Below are 23,155 nucleotides of genomic sequence, written 5' to 3'. Positions count from 1 at the left end.
GGACCGTCTCCTCTGCTCTGCTTTGTTTTCTTTCCTTCTCCTCTCATTCCCCAGATTTGTCCGCCGTGCCATCCGTCTCCTGCTCACCTCTCACCCCTCCTTACTCATTCCTATCAACTCCCTTTGGTTCTTCACACCCTTCTCCCTCTTCTTTCTTGCATTCTTTGTGTTTCATTAGTTCCCTCTTTTTCTCTCGGTGGACCCTTTGCCTTCTTTACTATCTCACTCTCTGTCTCGCCAGCTGCGTGCAAATGCATAATTTCAAAACAGGCCTCACGTCATTCATACGGCTTTTCTTAGAAGTAAACCACACTGGTGCAAGATATAATACTTATAGTCTTCCAAGTAACTAAATTAAGATGGTGGAGTAGTTGATGACAACATGGGAAGTTGTGTTATGACCAGATCACAAGTTTAAGACATGATTTGCAGAACTCCTCTATCGTCCAGGTTACTGGGGATTTTAGGACGACCTGTCTTTTTAATGCAAACTGTGGGATTTGGAAAAAACACTGCGAGGAGGTTTTGTATCTCACTTGTAAAATGTTCAATTTTCCCACCTGTTGCTGAGCTATTTTTCTTTTCATAACAACAAATGAGTTATTTTAATGCACGTGACATTGATTATCTTGAGTTTTTTGCATGTTCATATAGAAATATTGGATATTTCCTTTAGTATCTGAACTTAAATCATAACTAAAATGTCTACAACTCAGTCTTGAGGCCACTTGCTGTGACTGTAACTACCTCTCAGTCCGTCGGGTCGAAGACAAATTGAGAAACTTCACTCGACAATTTCATGTTGCAGCACGGGACGTACAGTCCGGTCAACAACACTTCAATAAAACTCAACACCCAGGTCATCGTGTAAACACCAAAGGCCAAGTGTCTTCACGTACCCCTGTGTGAGTCAACATCAAAGCGTGTCTCTGTAAATCAGTCAGGGAAGCTGGGAAGCTCAGCGGAGTTTCAGCTAAGTTTGGAGTTTGCCGCCTTTGTTTTCGGTCCGCTTTTCAAACGAGCTCAGCTTTACTGAGATTAATGCTTCGTGTCACGGCGTCGTTATGAGTGAGCCGAGTTGAGCACACGCTTCGGTTTTAGCCTCCCGACCTAAAGACGGGGTTTTAAGCCAGGATAGGAACCTTAATTTAGAAATAGTGCGAGCTCGTATCACTTCACAGAACCCTGGGCTATTTGACTAATCGCAGGCAGAAAGTGACGCGTGATAGTCTGACGATAGATTGTTTCTGTAAACAACTTACATAAAAAAAAAACAGGTCTAGAGTTACAAACTGTGTCCTTCAAAATAAAAGATTTAAAGGTTAAGTAGGTGAAAGGAAATGCAAAGACTGATTGTGTTGTTATAGTTTAAATCCACCAGTTTACCTGTTAAAGTGACAATCTTGAAGATTTTTAATAAAATAAACGTCTGTTACGGCTGCAACAGTACATCATGACGTAAACAGACTGCACAATGTTTGACTTCGTCTCCAAGTAAAGGCCTGAACATCACGCGAAAAGTCCAGGAATTCTGGACGAGCATCATAAGAAGAAAAGGTCTGCAGCTTTCCTTGAGCCCATAACGAGACAGCACCGTCAGTATTTGGATTATTACTGAGGGTTTTGTCTGATTCTTGGCTGGTGTTTTTGTGCCTAGGAGTCGTCAGTGCGTCCTCATCCCCTGCTGTTTTGCAGACAAGAATTTAACAAAGACTCTCTGGAGAAGATGATAATAAACAAACTGTGTGTCTGTGACAGCATTCCCATGCAAAACCATAAGCAGAACACAGTTAGGGATGTGTTTCTGCTGCTCAGCTGTTACCTTTCAGAGGGTAGTTCAACCGACTGACCATGCATGTCTCGATGTTTCCAGGAGTGATGCAAACACACCTCCACTTGACAATGCCACTTTAGTTAAATGTATTTACACGGAAACCTTTTGCCTTCCTCATAGACGGCGCTTTTTCTCATGCTTGTTTTGCATCTTGTTTCATTCCACGTGGATAAACAAACTGCACGATTTCCAAAAAGAGAAAAGTGAAGCAAAGTGGTTTGTATTATTATCCAAGTAGCAGCTCCCAGACAGAGCTGCCTTTATTAGGATACATTTTCTCTGTTTAGCTTAACTTATGCACACATGTGCTGAGGAAGTACATGATCCACACACACACACACACACGGATACACAGGTCAAAAGAGAAGCTGGGACCTTCTTCCTCCCTCCTTCCTTCAAACATTTACTCTGGCATTCCCCCTTTAGATCCAGATCTGCGTTCCTTTCTGCTGCCTAGCGTCAACTCCTGCCTGACGTCCAGCACAGAAATCTGCCCGCTCTGCTCTTATATGGATATCGATGAGCACAGAGGCCGGAGCCGAGGAGGAGAGACACTCGAGTTCGACAACTCTCAAGACAGACCAGAGGGGAGAGAGGGAGGACAAGGAACGAGAGACAGAGTGATGGAAAAGGAAGACGCAGGAAGAGGGTGATTTCATGCCAGGAATGTTATTTGGCTGTCCTTTCTTAAAGGTACATCGTCCAGGAACATCTTCACGCATTGGTTGACATTAGGAGGTAGTTTGGGGAAACTCATGGGCAGAAAACATTAATCGGTTTGTTAGTCAGTGGTGTGTGAGCAAACCGCAAAGTAAATTCTGCAGCGTTTGTACTTCCAGCTACAAAAAACACAAAGATCAGAGAGAAGACAAAGCCATGACTCTGATTACAGACCATGTTACAGTGCGGACCTGAACCCTCTGATGCATTCAGATACACAACTGTAATACCGCCATGTAAATGTGAGATTTTAAAGCTCCGTTCAGACCTTGCATTAACACCTGTCCAGGGGAATCTGATCACAAGTGACACTGAGATTGCATCTGACAGACCCGATCTCAGACCACATTTGGAGGTGGCCTAGGTCCCATTTGTCCGCATTCCTTTGGCAGTGTGAACACACAATCAAGACCACCTACTCAACAAGGGTGCTCTTGCGCCATAGTTGCTTCATTCATTCAGAAAACAAAACACGCAGCCACTGTTATAAATGGATCACCTGAAAATGAAAAAGCACCGTAAGTGGGCTTTTAAAACATCCTGTCATTGCAGCTTTTAATTAACTGAATAATAAAATGATCTAAACAAGAGATTAAATTACAGAATAGTAGAGCGCTGTGTGTGAATCTGAGTTTGTGCAGGTCTCTAAATAATAACGTAACCTTTATGTTTGTGGTTCTGAAACAGCGGTAGAGATCCATTAGAGACAGCTGCTGTTAAAGTATTGTGCTGCACCCCAAGTGATGCTGGTGTTTGTATTTGCATACAGAACATACCTAAAGCTGGTCACTCGCGATCGGATTGCCTAGGACGAATGTTAACGCAAGGTCTGAACAGGCCCTCAGCCATCCAGGACATGGTATATCTGAAAATAAAAGCTAAAGCAAGGGCAACCGGACTTGTTTCACCACTCATCCGCTTCTTTAGTCCTTCTAGGCGCTTTCTTTTTTCATCTGAAGATGGTTCCCACTTGAAACTGACATGACTAGAGTCCGTAAACAACTCGATACTCACCTACAATTAGAGGATGTCGTTCAGACTAACGTTGGCGGCGTCCCGTACTTCAACAACTCTGTCAATCACTTTCTATCTATATATATATCACATCTCTTACCAATACCGTCCTCTGGGCATGTATAAATAGACCAATTTAAGATGACCTTATAATTCCTTGCATGCTCTAATATAAGCAAAATCCTGTCGCTACCACCTTGCCTTTGAGAGTGTTAGATTTCTGGTGCTTATAATCTGGTAGTTTTCAAGAGGAAACTTTGATTTCAGTCGTGTTGATCTATCCCAATAATAACAGGAAGGTCCACTGCTGTACATTTTTATCGAACAATGCAAAAACACAACAAAAATATTATCCTTTTCATTATATATGATGCATAAGTATCTATGAACATCACTGAGTAAAGAACTAACTAATTTAACTTAATAATATCAGCAGGCCAGTGGAATCCAGTGGACGGGTCCATGTTTTCTGACTTACAAAGTGCTGACAGTAACATTAGACAGAGAGCATCGTCAGACACGGCGCTGTGTGCCATCTTATGGGATAATGTTGCAAACTTTGTACTCTAGACTCATCAGCTGGCATCTCTGCTGCTGGTACTCGTGATACTACCATAAAAAAAGGGTGAAACGTGTCTGAAGCTACTTTGTACTGAAAGCTTTTTGTTCTGAGGCCATTTCCTGGTCAACAAAGTCAATTAAAAGTGACATATTTGTGTTTTAAAACGTAATGGCTTAAGTAAAACAACATTTACAGATATCTAAAGCACTTCTGTCAGTCCGTATTCTCATAAGGAGATGCACAAAGTCCAGTGGCTGCGAGTCAAGCATGCAAGCCAGCCAGTAAACCTGTCTGTTCGTTTTGACGGCTGCAGCAGGTGCAGAGAACCAGGCAACTGCTTTACGGCATCTCTCTCTCTCTCTCTCTCTCTCTCTCTCTCTCTGTCCCACACACACTATAAAAACAAAACGGTGGCTAAATGACGCCCGGCCAGTCTTGGAACAACACACCGGCCCGACGCACGCCCATCAGATCAGCTGCACAAGCACACAGTGCCACCAAACAGCCACGATCTGGAGCTTGGAATGCCGATACTCCTGTGGTTACTCGAGACTTGACCGCAAGGCAACGAGAGGGGAGACTCGATCGGGACACTACGTTGACGGGACACTACGTTTAAACTTGACACAGGCCAAATACCACTTAAAAAATACTGTAAAACTTTGGTAAACACGATGCACTTGGCGAATGACGTGATGACGTTTTTTTGAAAAATGTATTGCAAAAAAAGCACAAAACTATCAAACTGGGAGGTCGGTTCAGTTAAATGACTTCACACAATGCCAAGTTTACTAAATCTTGTTATCCTGTGGACTTAAATACGCCAAATAACACAAAAGTAGTTTCACCTGTTGGTCAGATTGCGTGTTAACCCCATACATTTCACAAAATGCAAGAGATTAAAATCATAGATCATACTTACACTTGTGCACTCCACAAATGCTTAACAGGTGAAATCCATTTATCCTAACGTGGAGGCGTGAAACCAAAAAGAATCTCCTAGTTCCTTATTCAGAGCGAAGCTGATGCTGAGGAGGCAGGAGGTGCAGGTGTGAGCAGGTAAACCCAAACGGAGGATCCTAAGTCATCTGCCACAGAGCAGGTCCAACCTCAGCAGCCGACAAATATAGCCTGGTGCTTTCCCTCCAGCTCTGCTGCGCTGGGCCAAATAAATCAGTCCGGGAACAGCCAAGCGAAGAAAGAGAAGAAGGGAGAGAGGGACCGAGAAGGAGTGGGGTATGCAGGAGAGGGGTGAAGGAGAGAGGACAAGGGCTGAGGTAAAAACAGCGATGAGAAAAAGTGCACTGAAGGGGTGCTAGAATAATCTCCCTACAGTAATCGGTTCCAGAGAAATTAAGACAGTGGTTCATCCATCCTTGTGAACTAGGTTTGAGATCCCGGACTGACAAGAGTTTAGACTGACTGTAAGAAAGGCTTCCAAATGGTTTGAGGAGTGCGGGGCCAAAATCGGTGTGGTAACCTCATCCCGCAGCAACCATGTATGGGCTGAAGAGAGCGGCCTCGATAGAGGGGCATCTGCCATAAATAGCCAGGAAGCGACGGGCTTCCAGCGCAGGGGGATCGAATCAGCTGTTAAAACTACAATCCAGCAGCAGAGAGTGAGACAGGCTCTGCCGGGGCTTCTGCACCACAACACTGGGGTCATACGGTGCAGAGACCAACCTTGATTTTTGGCTTTAGTCACCAATTTCAGTCATTATCCTTACACTTTATAACCCATTTTGAGGATTTTAAAGGCCATAAATTGACTTGTGCGTCATCAAATCTAAAATTAAGGAGAAGCCTGTGTGTGCAGTATCACCACTCACATTTAATTAATTGACCATAATGCACTTACTACAGTTGTGTGATGCACAAAACAGGATCTCTTCTCCCGTGCTCATGTTGAGTTGTCCACCTACACAAACACAAATGCACATATATTCACGCAAGCGGTCGTTTTTTAATTAATCCCCAAAACCGTGCATGGGAAGGGAGAACGACACTGAAGGTGCGTTTAGATTTGCACGTAAACCCTCGACTTGCAAAGCTCCCGACAAACCCACGCAACGTTTGAGTTAAAGCTGCAGTTCTTTCGAGAAATGGAAGATAGAAGGATAACTGCAAGGGCATTGTAAGTAGTATTAATACAAGCTATTTATAGGCCGAGGTGTCACTTCAGACTTCCATTTATGTCAGCATATCAAGGTGATTTAAGCCTTAACATAACAGGAGTAGGTCAGTTTAAGTAATTGGGTCCCATTTCTGTTCAACTGGTGTTTGTCTCCATCTGGTGGTGTCACAGAGCAATGGGAGGACAGCCCTGCACGACTAATGTTAATATATAGAAAGTTTAATACTGATTAAAAGACAAAAATAAGTTAATGTACCTGATGTATTTTAACATTTCCACTTCCTGTAATACAGACGGAGAACAAAACCAAGCTAGCTGTTTTCAGAGTGCATACGTTGAAATAGTTTTTACACTTTCGGGGCGTGGTATAGGAGGAGGAGGAGGAGGAGGAGGGCAACTGTCACCGTAGCATTAATGGAGTTACTTATTCCCTCAGCGGCAGAGGCGAGCAGCCTTGACAGGTGTACAGTAATGACCGATACACAGTTTTACTTAGCGAGGACTGACTCCGAGACAAAGGCAGCTGTGGTGGAATGACAGCTGGAGATGGATGGAGAACAAGGGAAGACTGTTTGAAAAATGGATTACTATACAGGGTCAACAGTCTGCGTCTGTGATCCCTTTGGCATTTTTCCTTCTTATAAAATACGATCTGATCTTCATCTAAGTTTTAAGTTTGGATGAATATAAGTTAAGCCAGTAACACACTAATAATTACACTATTTTGTGTCTTTCTTTAACACTTGGATTGAATTACTGATCTTTTCGTAACCTCAGCCAAGTGTTTCAGATGTGCCTCTGCTCAGTCATGGTCTTGGCAAACGCATCTCTCGAGGTAATTTGATTGAGTAAAGGTCTGGGCCAGTCCAAGAGTCAGATTATCTATGTCTGAGGTAATTATGTAATAGATTTTCCTCTAGGTGTGTTGTCATCGTCCTTCATTGTCCTCCATTGTCCTCAGGTGGCAGCCATCCTGGCGTCGTCCTGCAAGACATCTTGATAAATTTTCTCCTTGTTCTTCCCCAAAACCATCTTCAACCTTAGTTTCACCAGCTTACGAAACATTTTCTCAGTAAAGTTGATCCTACAGAAAGTAGCTACAGTAGTGCGTAGTCTCCATTTAACTGAAGACAGTAAACAATACTTGATCTTTTTCTTTTCTTTAAGTAAAAATAGCTGTAATCCACACGTGCAATGTGTTGTAGGTTTGCTGACAGTTTTTTTACTTAAACTTTTGTTGATGTAATTAGCTTCACACACTCTGTCTGATTTAAACTGAATGCTTGTATTTAGCGCAAACAATTTTAGTATTTTTGTCTTCATTGTGTTTTAGATGAAGGTCTTATCATATTTTCAGCCATTTATTTGAAAGGTGTGCAATAGTGATTATCATAATCTATTATTATAAGGTTTATTTCATCTGTAGTCATTTACTTAACTGACACTTTTCCGTCCTAAATAATATATAACGTAAATTATTAATTTTATTCGCATTTGAAAAAAGTCCTACTACAACAACTGCTACAGCTAGCACTACTACTTCGTAAGATTAGCAGTCTAAATAGCAGTTAATGACAGTAGTAGCCTATTATGTATGTGTAGAAAAATATACTACTGATAGTAGACATTATTTAAGTGGTAATACTATAATTAACTGTATGTTAAAAGGTCTAGATAGTTTTATATTATTCACATTTACCTGAGGGACGGCTCATCAACGGTTATGAATGGCGGCCATTTTGAAGGTTAGCATAAAAGACAACTAGCTCATCCACTTAAGCTTACTTTCAGTTAGCCCACTAAGTGACATCGCTTATTAAGAAGTCACATTGCGATTTGTAGTTAGCAAGGAAGGTAAGACTACAACTACGAGATTTGTCGAAATCTTCAATAAGAAAGTCTATAATCTTTCTCTGTTTGGAAGCTAACTGTTAGCTAGTTAGCTCGTTAGGCTGCTTTAGCTAACAGTTGGCGTGGCAGTGATGAGGAAAACATGGTAAAATGACAATTTAACGTTTTAAAATGTGTAAATAAGCTGAAAAATTATTTATCCACATATTTAATTCTGGTAGACTAGGAGCATTAAAAACAATAATTATTATTTAAAATTGCCTTTACAGCCAACTGCAGCTAGCTGACATGCAGGGCTAATACAGTGGTTGTGGCTAGCTAAATATATATATATACAATAATAATAATAATAATAATCAACCTAGCTATTAATCTTTCAGTGCCAACTTTCTGATTATTGATAATTAACTTTTATGTGACCAGGGGTTGTTTACATGTTACTAAATCAGTTAAATGACCATGAATACATATCAGATGAAGCAGGGACTGCTCTTATGTGATCATGCACAGATATTTGTCATATAATTAGTACTGATGCAAAACCCCTTTCATGGAAACAGCGATCTCTGACGACGGTGGACCCTCTCAGTGGGATAATGCACCCTGACGCGAAGCAAAAAATGGTCCAGGAATGGTCTCAGGAACGCAGCAACGAGTTCAAGGTGTTGACTCGGCCTCCACATTCCCCAGATCTCAATCCAGTCAAGCATCTGTGGGATGTGCTGGACAAACAAGTCCCATCCGTGGAGGCCTCACCTTGAAACTTGCAGGTCTTAAAGGATCTTTTGCAAACATTTTGGAGCCAGATACCACGTCACACCTTTAGAGATAGAAGAGTCCATGCCCTGACAGGTCAGGGTTGTTTTGGATGCGAAAGGGTGACCTACACAATATAAGGCAGGTTATGGCTGATTGGTGTATGTTCACTAGCACTACCAGAAGCTCAATCTCAACCCACCTGCTGTCTAAAACATCTGCCAGTGTGCCCATCAACAAAGGACACTCTTAAGCCTTGTGAAAGGACAACTTACCTTTACCTAAGAGTAAGTAGTAATCTGACTTGGAAAAGAAATAAACGGCACGCAGACGAGTTTTGAAGAGGATGGATGCCCTCCAGGCCTCATTGAGGATTCTGGGAGGTTTTCACAAGGTTCAGCTCAAGTATTGTCTTCGCCAACGCTTTGATCCAGCGAGTGGAGCTCGGTGTGGCAGTCTGGCAGGGTAATTGGGCTGAAATTGCTAGTACACAAGTGCAAATGTGTGAAAACAAACACGCACACAAAAGTTGTGGACACGCACTTAACATTCCTCAAAGGAGGGACGTCTTTGAAAATTAAATATCTTCACTTTGAGTACCGGCTGAAGAGCGGAGGACAGAGGAAGTAATGCGTTCCTGAAATATTCCACAAAACACCGCACAGCAATTAAATTTCCCCCGTGGATATGCAAAACCACACAAAACAGCCAGTGAATGACAAACACACTTTTCATGCAGAGAGTTTATTTATGAATCAGACTGCAGTATCATACAACAGTAGCACAATCATATGACTATGGATTATGCTCATATTTATAGATACAAAGATAAAGGCATGTCTCAAAGGAAAAAAAATGAATGAGTTCTCTTCTGATTTACTCTAAAAATAGCTTTTAAATACTTGGCATAGTTTTGTAAATTAAATTATGAAACAGAATGTTTTGCCCACTGGTTTTACTATTGGAGTACCAAATGCAAATATACTTTATGAAAAACTTTTTTTTTCTTCCTCTCTCTTGCATTTCATGCAAGGAAGAAAAAAAAGATGTCAGTGAGTACAAAAAGCACTTAAATCTCATATGAAAATAGAAAATATTACAAGTGTGCATAATTACTTCACGTTGCACATAACCTGCAGTACAAAAGGTCAAATGACACTATGTTCAAGTGTACCTGACATGCCAATTATTAGGGGCGGGGGCGGCTGAGTATGTACTGAAATAGCTATTTAAACGTGGTCAGGGGCAGTTTACACACAAGACTCGAGTCAGTCTTCGAAATGAATTGAAAATTAGATGTGTTAGTATTTATGGGCGTGCCAGCTTGTCCTCCCTGTGATGCTGACCATGGGCTTGTCTTGAAAACACTGAATCTCATCCTGCACTTTTAATAATTATGCTTTTTTCTGTTATTTGAAGGTCACAGTTTTGATTCAATGTTCCTACAGATAAACAACACGAAGAGCAGAAACTATCCACAATGCTACTGCGCCTCTCCAGCCAGAGGGATGGCAGAACGGTTAAGTCGTAAAAACCTAAGGTATGAAACAGTGCTTAGTACGTTAATATTTGGCATTTCCTGGAGTACTGTAACGCAACAAACACATAATAAGGCGACATGATTCTCCCAAATGTACAAGAAATGTTTGAAATACAACGACAAGTTTCTGTGTTGATAAATGCTACAACTGTAAAATGCTACATAACATTTACGTAATACTTGAGGAACGATTAACAGCAATGAATCCCTACAGATCTGTTTTCTATACCAATGCAACAATGCTGTTAAAAGAGAAACACATAGCTGCAAAATCCACAAGAAGATCAAAACGATTATAATCTGAATTATAATCTTAAATGCATTCAAAACATCTGTATTGTCTTCTAATGTGTTTTTGCAGATATGTGATTTTGAGCCTAATATAGCACACCGCATTGAATCCTTTAGTGCAATTAGTGTTATTGACAGCAGAACAATTTACACAAAATGAACACACCAGGGAATGAAAGGGACAGAGACAGAGAGACTGGAGTTAGGAAGAAGAGGCTGAAAAAAGACGGGTGGTAGAAAAGAAGGAAAAAGAAAAGAATTCTCAATTTTATTTCTAAACATGTCTTGAGGAACCAACAACAGAACGATACATGACCAGAATTCGAGGACGTACAAAGACGAAAATAAGACACAGGTTATGTCTGACCACCAACATAGGAAATACAGCTGGGATGGATTGATGTGTCGAATATCACAAGGAGCGTCCAACATTGACTCTGTTAGTGTATGAAGAAGCACTATCAAATAGGAAATCATGGCACAATCAAAAAGTTTCCACCGTGTCAAATCTTGCAGTGATGGACCCTATCGCTCACCGAAAACCCAATCGTGCGATCAAGGCACACCACAGGCCCATCCCCTCTTATATCTCTCTGTTAAGATTTTAAAGCACTAGAAAATTTATGTATACTCTCAATATGATACTATGCACACATATATGATACTTTCAGCTTGATATAACTTGTGGAGAAATAAAATTTCATGGTTAAATACAAAATTTCTCTTAAAATATTTAAAATATACTTTTATTTTGTACATTATGCAAACTGATTAACAATTCGATGATAACAAAAATAAATATTCCGTGAAATGTTGTCTCTTTGCGGTACAGATGTATGAATACATATATATAGATAGATATATAGATATATATATCTATGTATATAGATATATATATGAAGTAAAGCACCCACCCCCACTGTTAAGCGCCCATATACCCTGACACGATACCATTTCCCTGTAATATGATCTGAATGACATGTTCACATTAAGACAATGGTTCCTACAGGTAGCTCCACTACACCACTGAGCTGTTTGTACAACAATATTGCTCTACAAATCTTTTTTTATTTATTTATTTATTTTTGTTCTATACCCCAATATCCATCCTTGGTGTTTATCAAAGTTGCCAACCACCACTTCAACTCTCAATCTGTGCCTTTATTGCTTCCTGAAATTACCTGGAAATGGGAACTATACAGGAGACTAATCGGATCCAACCAGGAATTACGCATCTGGTTAAAAAAAAAAGAAAAAAAAAAAGGCAACTATCACTCTCCAGCGTAGAACCAACATATCTTATAATAGGTCGCTGATCTATCATGTCATGTGGTATAGAGTCACTCTTCACTGAAGAGCGTTAACGGGTTATGGTTGCAGTGTGTACAAAAGCAATGAGAAGAGAGCACAATGTCATTAAAATAAAAAAAGAAATAAAAAAAGAAAGAAAGGCTTATTTATCTCGTCTGAAAATCAAAAACAGTTCTTTAGCCAAAGACAGTGATGTCCAGTTCTGAAACAGCTGTCGCCTCACCACAATCAGATAGTTTGTTTTGGTGTAGTTTTAAACGCAACAGAACAATAAACCCTTCTACGTCTACATTAGCTATAAACATAAACACTTACATTCATATCCTTAACAGCTCGCCCGTAAACAAACAGATTCGTTCAGAATGCGAAAAAGATGTTTTTTCGCTATGGACGTTTTGAGAAGTTCTAGTATGCACGACAGAATTGCATAATGTCTGCCAATGAGAAAAGCATAGGGAGGATAGGATAGAAAGGACAAGCCGCTACAAGAAGACTAACTAGTAGAAACCCTATAAGAGAATGGGCCTGGGCGTGGAGGACAGATGGGGTAGTGTTAAGTCAGTTTAGGAAGGCTTGGGGAAGGATTTCAGGGTGGAAGTTGCCCCTTAAGTTAAAGGGGCACCTCCCTTTGGCAGTGGAACAGCACTCTTAGTAGTCAACGCAGCGCCGAGGGTGAGGGTGTACACAATGCTCTTGTCGGACAAGAAGGCCATTTCAGTGTCAAGATGAGATGAAGGCATTCTAGTAGGCAGCCAGGTCACAGTGTTGGAGCTAAAAACCTCAGATGGAGATGACGGACGCAGTCTTTCTACACTGTCTTTCCTCCGCTGGGATCGTGGGGTTCTGGGATGTGAAGGAGAAAAACATTTAATTCACAAATGTATATTTTTTTAGTGTGCAAAGTACAAAATAATTACTATCATTGTAAAAAATTGCTTGGTTTTGATAGGACAGGACTGTAAAAATGTTTTTTCTAGTATGCTTTGCACTCCATCAGCTCATTAAAGAGACAGCATCAGTAACATTTTAATGATTTACAACAGGCTGAAGATAGAAGACTATAGGAACTGACATCATCTTGTGGAGATGTTTTAAACAGCAACAGTTTCTTTAATCTTTCATTTTGATAACTGCCGAGGAGTTTATAAGATTTCGTGCTTTATTTTGCTCCCTTGTTTATCTTATCCTCTAGTTTTTCTTTTTTTTTTTTTTTATGAGAAAAATACCTGCACAGTCCGTGTGTGTTTGAAAACCAAACAGTGAATAAACATTCGAGTGAGCAACCACATCATTCTACATCATTCCCTTTAAATGCCTCACATCTCCATTTAAATAAAATTTTCATGTACACTTTTAGTTTAGTCTGTAGCTATCCAGAGGCATGCATAATAAATCTGTGGAGAGCAATGAAATTTTTAAGGATCTGTTTTATTTTCCTTGTCTTTTCGATTTGGTTACTTTCCAAAACTGCGTGGGCCAAGATCCACAAGGGAAATACATATTTTTTTTACTTTTAACGTTACCCTGGCTCCATTTGTGAAGCTGAACAGTCAGTTTTCTGAATTTTATCTTACCTAAGAGAGATGTCTCCTCCTCATCCTTCAACACCGTCTCCTCAGAGACCTGCTGTGAATGGGTGACCTCTTGATTGTTCTCTTTGTCTCCCTGAGGAGCAGGGTGGAGCTCCTCTGCTGGTTCTTCCTTGCCGTCCCCCTCTGCCTCTGCCTCCCCCTCCCCAGAGTCAGTGCTCCTGATGCTCAGGCGCCTCATGCGATACATAACGTCCACGTCTCTCATCCGAGCCATTCGCTCAACTGCCACTCGACCCGGAGAAATAGCCAGCTTGTTCTGCAACGCTTCAATTCTGTGGGAGGGGCCTCTGCTCCTCCGCTCCCCTTCCAAGCTAAGAGATAGTCTTCGGTCTAAGTTTGGGGGAACTGAAAGTGGCAGTCTATCTGGCGGAAACTCCGGTAACCCTGGGTGGTCTCGTCCCAGATGAGTCCGTTGACCGAGTCTATGCTCTGGGACAGCAAATGGCTTCTTCTCTTCCTCCTGCTTCTCATCAAGCACTGTGTTGTCTTTACCCTCACTTTTGTCTTCAGCTGTTTGCTTGCCTGCACTGCCTTCAGATGTTTCTCCTGCAATGGCTTCCTTTTCTTCTAACTCTACGTCCTTAGTTACCTTTTCAGTAACAATCTGTTCCTCTGTGACTTGGGGACCTGTAGTCAGATCACTTGGTAAAATTGTGGATGCAGAAGAGGCATCCCCTGTAGCTGCATTTGCTGGTAGACTCTCAGCAGTATTAACCATGCATAAACTGTCCAAGTTCTCTGCCTGAGCATTGTCTGCTTTTTCACCCTCTCCCACGTTTTCCTGTGTCAGTGAATGCTGCTCCCTTGTTTCGGCACACAGGTCAGACCCTGACTGATTCACACTTGAGTCGTTTGACTCCTCTGTTTTAGCATCTTCTGCTGGACTTTCTGATGCGGTGCATTGTGGCGGACTGCCATTTTGATTGGCTGAGCTGTCTGAGCTGTTCTCCTCATGAAGAGGAGGCAATGGACCCTGTCTCATCTGATTCTCAAGCTCTCTTTTACAAATAGGGCACTCCTCCTCTGAATCAACACTGAGATCTTGAGTAAGCTCTGCGTCATTTGGTCTGGAATGGCCAGTGGATGTTTTGTTGGCATCTGCTGGGTCCCTAGACTGACGCAAAGTCTGGCATATGTCCTCATAATCAGGAGGACTAGTGAGTGTAGAGGCATCCTGCATGGGTTGTCTATCTGCCCATGGGACCTCAGCTGCTGTGGTGTGCGTTGTTGGACTAAAGTCACAAAGTGGTGTCTCAATGGGCTCATCTGGCAGGTCTAGTTTTACTGTCCTGCCATCGTTGCTCCTTCTGCGCGAAAGATGAGCAACAACCCTGTATTCTCTGAAGCCCGTCTCCCGAGGTGGGACCGGGAGCTCCTCTCTAAGCTGCTTGCTGAAGGTTACCGACTTTGTGGCAGGCCTGGAGAAGGCGCTCTTCACTTCCCTGTATTCTGGGTCAACAGACCAGCTTACTGCACTGCGCCTAAGGCTGCTGGGCTTGTTGAGAGGTTCGGATGTCAATCGGATTTTGATACGCTCAGGGATTTGGACGGAACCATTTGGGACTTTATTGCTGGCAGTGCCTAGCTCCAAGATGTCCTTGTAGGCCTCGTTGAGGTCCTCTATGCACTTGTCAACACTGGGCTGTTTGCTCTGCTGCTGCTGCTGCTGCTGTTGCTGCTGTTGATCCTGGACTTCTTTTTTGATGGTCTCCAGCTCTTTTACAGCATCCCATGGTCGCTGGCTGGCAGGTTTCAGCAGGAACTGTTCAAATGGCTCCTGCCCACTGTTTGCTGCTGGTTTAGTCTCCTCCACATTTCCTGAGGGTGGTACTGCTGGCTGCTGAGCTGTGCTCTTGTTCAGCTGGTTGGAGAAGGTGGAGGTCAGGGAGAAGGCGCTGTTGCTTGACAGTTTCAGGCTCTTCACTCCCTTTATAGGAAAACTGAAGGCAGTGCCCACTACGCCGCTGCTATCAGGAGTAACTTCCGTGCCAGGAGGAACAGGTTCTTGTTGTGCTTCCTTGTTGTCAGGGGTAGGTTTTCGGGCCTCTGGGCTAGTTTGTGTCTCCTGGTCTCGATACTGGTTTGCAGGCCAGGATCCAGACAGCTTCAGCTCCTTGTAGTGATTTATCTTAGGGGGTCTACAGGGTAATCTTTTAAACATTTTGCTGCTTGCTCTACTGCTTGTTTTGCTGCTTGCTATGCTACCAGTTAGTGCTTGCAGCTCAGCTTCAGCTGACGATGTGCTTTGGAGACTTTGGTTTGTTAAATGGCCAGTTTTGTTGTCACTAGGGCTGTCCGCTGGGTCTGGGGACTTCTCATTGTTATTATTCTGATCACGGATTGTCCCAGTGAGTTGCGGAGTGACAGGGACGGACACCAAACAAAAAATTGTTTCACTAAGTCTCTTTTTTAGATTCTTGGATTTGTCTTTCTCTGGTGGTTCAGGTACTTCCACCTTTTTTACTTCTGCCACAGTTTCAGCGACACCCTGCTCAGCCGGCTTACATGGAGGTGGTGGTGGTTTACCCAGAATAGATGAAGGAAAAAACTGACTACGGTTTTGTTCAGAAGCTACACTGTCACTTTTTTTAATTCCCCTGTTGGACCATCTAGTACTGCTTTCGTTGTCATTACTAGCTGTTTTGCGGGTTTCAGTATTGAGAGATGGCCCCTGTTGGGGAGGAAAGGCACTATCATGTGTAGATTGTCCTAAAATCTTAGCGGGCGGAATCTCTTTGTTGATGGTACGGATCTTGTCTGAGTCAGTGAGAGAAGTTCCGCTAGGCCCTCCTGAGATTTGCTTCACTCTTGGGTCTTCAGTGGGTAATTGACGGGCATGACTTGGTTGTTCTTCATGTCCAGAATGTACCTGTTTTCGGTAGGACGCAATTCGATCTCCATAATGCTCCAGCCACGAGCCACTTGTCTGTCTGGAAAACCACCTTCCAGGATCTGAGCTAGGCATCTGCAAAGCTTCTGCCCTCCATCTTAAATTTGCCATTTCATTGCGGTTGATTGAAACTGCTCTTGGGAGTGGGGCTCTTTTATAAGATGGGGGTGGGATGTAGCCAGGAGGCTCCATTCCAGTGATGGCAGAGTGTTGTGCGAAATAGTCTTGTCTCAGCTCCCCACCCCTTGGATAATAGATAGGCCTGTCTTTTTGTTTGGCACCCTGGTCTATAGCAAGCATTTCTGCGCTACCCCTTGTCTGCTGGTGAATCTCATATGACGGAGGCTTTAGTGGCCTACTGAACCTGGGCTTTGGTAAAAGTGCAACATGGCTGCTTGGCCCAATATTCCTACCCCACCGGTCCCTGCCACCACCATAGATATACCTACTGTAGGGCCCAGAGAAGACAGTGCTGTTTAATCGCTGTTGCCTATCAGGTAGGCTAGGCCTTGATGGAATGAGCTCTCTGCAGTCAGCTCCATCGGGTGACAAAACTCTGGGGAGAGACTGAGACTTTGCTTTAGTTCTAGGGTGAAAAAAACCCTCAGGTGTTCTTAGGCGGTACTGCTCCTGAGCCCACCTTTCTCCATCCCCATCCGACAGTTGCCTTCCCAGGCCCACGGCCGGTCTCCACTCCTCTGTACCAAGGCTCTGGCACTTCCTCTCCGTAGTCACCCTTAGCTGACCAGGGCCAGCATCTGGGTCCCTTAACCAGGAAATGTCCTCCCATAGCTGCTGCGCTTGCCTTTCCGCCCTGTATTCCTCTGCTGAGATCAGGGCCTGTGGCCTCCATGCTCCAGCAGAGGCCCTCAGCTCCCTGCCATCAGCATAGTCCAGAAGGATGCTGAAATCCTGGCCCCGTCTTCGCCAGTAGGAAACATCCCTCTCATCATGGCTCAGCGGCTCTGAATAAGTCAAACTAGGAACATCGTAGAACCTAAAGACAAAAAAAAAAAAATCAATGTTAATAAGACTGTCGCAGTGTTACAGAAGGAGAGTGACCTGGACTAAACATTTTCTTTTGTCATAGAAGTTGCAAAATGAGTAACGTCTAACACACAGCCATAAGTTGTAGACTCAGATTCATCAAAAACTATTTCCAATCATAAGACTTTCACAAAAACGAACATATCACAATTAATATTATCTCAGTTTCTATGATAATATAATGCAACAACGCCCTCCCGTTGAGATTTGATCATTCTATACATCGTAAGTGACACGTCCCAAGCACATGTTTTGGCTTCGGCAGTATTGGCTTTCCAACACAACTTAATCAAGGAGAGCCAGCACATATGAGACAGAAGTGCTTGAGTCAGCGGCTCCAAAGTCCCTCGAAGACACCATGAAATTGTGATGCTACTGCAATATGATCTGCATATTAAATTGTGCTGACCTTATCTTGGAAGCTGGTCATCTGGGCAGCGGCTGTGGCACTTAAAGAACGTCTAAGCAAAAATATCCCATTACGTGATCTGATGTGACAGCACAAAAAGAACGACTCTCTTCCTCTGTTTGTTTTATTACAAGAACAAATTAAAGAGTTTTAGGAAATCCAATATAAGCGGCGTACGATAAACATTAGTCTATACAGTACATAGAATAAAGAATCAATAAATCTGCTGCACTGTGTCACAACAGGAGAAAATCAGACGAAGTAGGTCTGTTTGATTGTTGCCAGGGTGAATAAGTGATATCAAAAGCATTCCTATATTTATAAAAACGCTTGATGAAGGTAATCTAAAATGGCAACAGTGTGACAAATGACTGTTGGCAGGTTTAAAGAACAGTGGTTCTACTACAGTGTGATGAAGCAATGCTGCCTGGAGATAATTTTAGTTATGGTTCCATATTTACCACTCAGGTTGAGATTACTGCTGTAATGCGTGTTGCTCTGACAAAACAATTAATTTAGATATAGTATGATATATAATACCAGTTTACATCTTGAAAAAAACCCATAGAGCTTCACTTGTTTGTGCACACACGGGTCATTATGTTAATTTTCCTGAAGCAGAGGAGACAATTTGATATTAACTCTATGTCCCCAGGTTGTCAGGCACCTTTTAAGCCACCGAGATGACAGTCGGTTATAATGACGGAGGGAGTAGACGTTTGAAATGCTTATTGGATTTTAAACCATCAAATCTTTATGGTTAACCAAATCAATCATGGTGCTTTTTCTCAGCGTTGTTTGTTCATGCAATAAAACAGATTCATATGGCCGGCGATTTTCAAAGATTTTCAGATAAAAATGTAAAAATATAAATGCATAGGTTTTTAAAATACAAAAAAAAAGAGCTAAAAAGAAAAGAATGATTTACAATAGTGCTTTTTAAAGAGCTCCATCTAATGTCTGCACTGCACTAAATCACTGTTAGTCATTGTATTCATTCATTTAAGCAGCAATGTCAATGGATCATCCTCAGCAGCATATGCTACTGTATGGCTGAGGGGAGCCGCGCTGTGCACACTTGCCCAGCAACATGCTTACATCACAGAGCACGTGCTGGGCGTGATTCAGTGTGCCAGTGTTTACAGTGGAGTGATTACGCGCCTGTCTTGAGGCATGTTCAGTCCTCCTCAGTTTGCTCACTGTCTAGTGCTGCTGTTTACATCTGCCTGCCTAGCTGAGGCCGTGGAGACGATACCAGCGCACGGGTGGGCTCCACCGAGACGCAGGCCGCGTCTCTGTGCAGGCGTGTAAACAACTCAAACGGGTGCAAAGGCACCTTTCACAATTCCTCATATCCCAGCATAAGATATGTCAGTAGTGCTGCTGCAGCCACAGTGTTCTGCAGCTCTGGAAGGAGGGGAAGGGATGAGGAGGGGAAAGGAAAAAAAAAAAACCCTGCGCAGTGCAGACTCAGTTTTGCATGCAATACTGAAGGGCCCCAGTGAGAAGGGGGGTGAGGAAAAAAAGGGAAGGTAAAGGGTGTGGGGGATCGCAAAAGAGAGGGAAAAAACACTCACCCACTATCTGTGGCAAGAGAATCACCCAAGGGCTGAGCGTCACCTAGGATACCGATGCCGACTTCTTTTCTCCTTTGGTTCCTCTCCCCGCTCTCGTTGTCTATGGCGGGGTAGCCCTTCACCAGTGCCTGCCTGCTGCCGTAGATGCCTGCGATGCCTGCGATGCCTGTGAAGGACGCCCCCCGGTCCGCCTCGTACCCGTTCAGCGTCCCCCGGCCAGCCCTGTTGTCCACAAGTTCGCGCTGGCAATCAGCGGGGCGCTTGTCATAAGGCGTGGCAGACGGAGGGCCGCTCTTGGGCAGTTTATATCCGTGCGAAATGAGGAGGTCCTCCACACTGTACATGGTGGTGTCTCTCTCACTTCTGGGCGCGAGGGCAAAGGTGGGTGTGTTGCCTTATGCGCAGTGCTGCTGGTGGAAGCTGGAGCACGGTTGCTCGGCAGAGGCCATCACTAAGGAGAGGACAGGGGAGGGAAGAGGTAACAGATTATTTCTGCATGCATCTAAATCAAGGATGTGTCAGAGCATGCCATGTTTGTGTTCCCTCTCAAGATGCACATGCTATGTCGACAGCTCAGTGAGGGATGCTGGAACTTAAACAACATTTGACGTTATCGTGCAACTCTTCAATAAAGTTTTAACGGTGCAGAGACTAAGACCCCACCTTTTTTTCTGCAGCACAGTCCAGCTATACACTCATCTGTGTGGGTTATTAGCCACACCCATTGTTCCTCCCGGAGACAGTTCATAATCTTTCCAAAGTGTCTGAAACCTTTGTCTAATTGTAAGAACTGCTCAAACGAGGGTTCTCATCCTATCAAAACCGCTGCCTACATAATGGTTTCGCAACCCTTTGTCAGAACACTGTGGAAAATGTGATTTAACACGAGCAGGTTCTAGGTGGAACATTCGTCACGAGGCATGACAATCACTCGCTGTTCCCCAGACGCTCAGAGCAGCATTTGGACAGCTAATCAGTGCAGGACAGCATTTAACGTCCACATTAAATGCTGTACGCCCTCTAATAGAGAGTACTAACTGTCCGTGCTTTAAGAGAAACTGCGTGAAGTTTATCTACATCACGCAAAGATAAAATATTAAATCGTTACCATATTATGAGTCAGACACACTTAAGTATTCCCTGTACAAGTACTGTATAGTTGCATCATATATTTCCCCTGCAGCTAATTTCACACAGTGCGTACTTCCCACTGTCTTTGCTTTATTCAAGTGTGCATGTGTGTTAGCGTGCTAAGTTGCCTGAATTTCTTACAAAATACCGTGCATTCATTACCTGCATTTAAATCTGCTCTTAAAAATCTACTTCAATGTCCAGTTCAAAGTTCTACTTGCAGAGTTGAAATGAAGTGAACATTACATTTAGATCTTAAAAACACTCTAAAATTTAGGTTAAAATAAGAAAAACAAATCCTAATTACTAAGATTTCATATCACTCCAATCAATTTTTATATGCATAATCATTATATTCATTCATTATATTCACTTTTTTTCCTTATAATATAATAATTCTTATTTATTCTGACAAAAACGTGACCAACAAACACTCGAAACTTACCAGGCCAACACACAAGGCGTGGCCATGACTAAATCTGTGCATAAAACTGAGCAACAAAACTAATTTTTAGATTATTTGCACCTCTCTCAGACTGTAGTGACACTTCCTTTCCTGCCTATTTAATTGTAAAAGCCAGATTATTACTGATTGTCGTAGTTAATAATAATTAGTTCGGTGTGAAATGTCAGAAAATAGTCACACTCAAAGTTGTTTTAAAATATGAGGAAGTGTCACTAGCTTTTTGCAAAAATACATGTATCACACAAGACGAACTGCAAATCCTCACAATTTAGAAGAGAAAATGTCTTAAACAATTATTTCAATATCATAATAATTGTTGATTATTCTTCCTTTTTGATTGATACATGGATTCATCACATAACCAGCTATTCATTCTACCATTTTAGCTCTAAATATGCTGCAGCAAGTAGAGGGGAAAAAAAGTTGCTCCTGTACTTTTAGTGTGAGCTTGTGAACGCACAAACCAGACCAGCCCGTCTGATGTATTAATTAGTGGCTATAACGGTCTGCCCTGCCTGGAGATGACGGCGCGTGGCTTACGAAGCGGTAGCGCTGTGATCAAGGGCTTTGCAGGCATTAGCATTTTGGCTAATCACGTTTGGACTTGAACAGCGGCTCGCTACTCGTTTCCCATTATGCAGGTGTCATTTAAAAGACGAGCACGGTGTCGAATCAAAGGCGTTAAAACAGACTCGAATACTCGTTTTAAAGTTTGGGTCAGAACTGATGGCAGCTTCTTGTTTAATTCTTCTCCTGAGACTGAAACCTTCCAATTTTATTGTTGTGTCTGGGCAGATAAATCGTGGACTGAGGTCATGTGACAAAAAGTACCCGACCCTGTCACCTGTGACTCAGAGATTTGCAGACACACTGATGTCTTCTACCACAGATTATGCCAAAGTTTACACGAAACACTGGTAGTTATCAAGACAAAGTAGTACACATTATAAAATATAAATAAACTTTCTGTGCAAACCATTATTAAAACATTATAATAAGACAAAACGATTTTAAAGTTCCGCCCTGCGATGGACTGGCGACCTGTCCAGGGTGTACCCCTGCCTCTCGCCGGATGACAGCTGGGATAGGCTCCAGCAGACCCCCGCAACCCTTAACAGGAATAACTGAGTATAGAAAATGAATGAATGAATGAATGAATGATTTCAAAGTTCTAACAGCCCCACACTTTTGTTGTTTCATCAATGAAAGTTGGTAAGTATTGACGTCACAGTATAAAAATGACTGCATTACACATGTGACTTTACCAAAGTTACCAAGTATTTTCATTATCAGTTGATCAATCTGATTATTTTCTTGATCAGTCGCTTGTTTTTGATATACATTTAAGGTAAATGGCAGGAAGTCTGTCCATATGAGATGACGGGATCAGCAAATATTTGGCATCTTTGCCTACGGCCAATTTAGAATCACCAATGAACCTAACCAGCATGTCTTTGGACGGTGGGAGGAAGCTGGAGTACCTGGAGAGAACCCCTCCACACAGAAAGGCCCCAGTTGGCCGATGGATTCAAACCCAGAACCTTCTTGCTGTGAGGCATCAGTGCTAACCACCACGCCACTGTGCCGCCTTAACTCAAACTATTAAAAGTTTAATCCTTAAACAAAACGTTGATTGTTAGACTCACCTCCGTGGCTCAAAGCTCTCAAAAGTGGACGACACAATTGCAAAAAGTTTACCTAAATCAGATCTCGGATTATTAATCAATTGATTACCTCTGCGTACATGAAGAATCCCTGACGTCTATTTTAGAAAAAAATGATTTGGAAAATGACATCTTCTTCTCTTGACCTTAAGATGACCTTAACATTTCCCACTCCGTAACTTTGTCCACTCTGCAAGTTAAGAGCTGTCCCCCCCCTCTCCACCGTTTGTTTGCGTCGTATTTTAAACCATATGATTGACTGCAACACTTCGGATCAGCCTCATAGCCTGGAGATAATTAATACTGTCCAGATGTAAAAAGCTCAGCAGAAAATCTCCACTCTGAGACCACGCTGCGTGCGGCCAC

At 42.6% G+C, this 23,155-nt stretch overlaps 1 protein-coding gene across 1 annotated transcript; it reads right to left on the bottom strand.

The window, feature by feature from the left end:
- Positions 1-12,821: 12,821 nt before the first annotated feature.
- Positions 12,822-19,872, bottom strand: jcadb (junctional cadherin 5 associated b; the record flags this gene model as incomplete). The annotated part of the gene is made up of 3 exons (XM_084545757.1): positions 12,822-12,856; positions 13,588-17,492; positions 19,529-19,872. The coding sequence occupies 3 exons, from the start codon at positions 19,870-19,872 to the stop codon at positions 12,822-12,824; spliced, it is 4,284 nt and encodes a 1,427-aa protein (XP_084401883.1).
- Positions 19,873-23,155: the final 3,283 nt, after the last annotated feature.

The sequence above is a fragment of the Chelon labrosus genome (genome assembly GCF_963514085.1).
Source record: "Chelon labrosus genome assembly, chromosome: 6".
NCBI lineage: Eukaryota > Metazoa > Chordata > Actinopteri > Mugiliformes > Mugilidae > Chelon > Chelon labrosus.
Note: the sequence above shows the minus strand (reverse complement) of the source record. Positions and strands in the feature narration are given on the sequence as shown.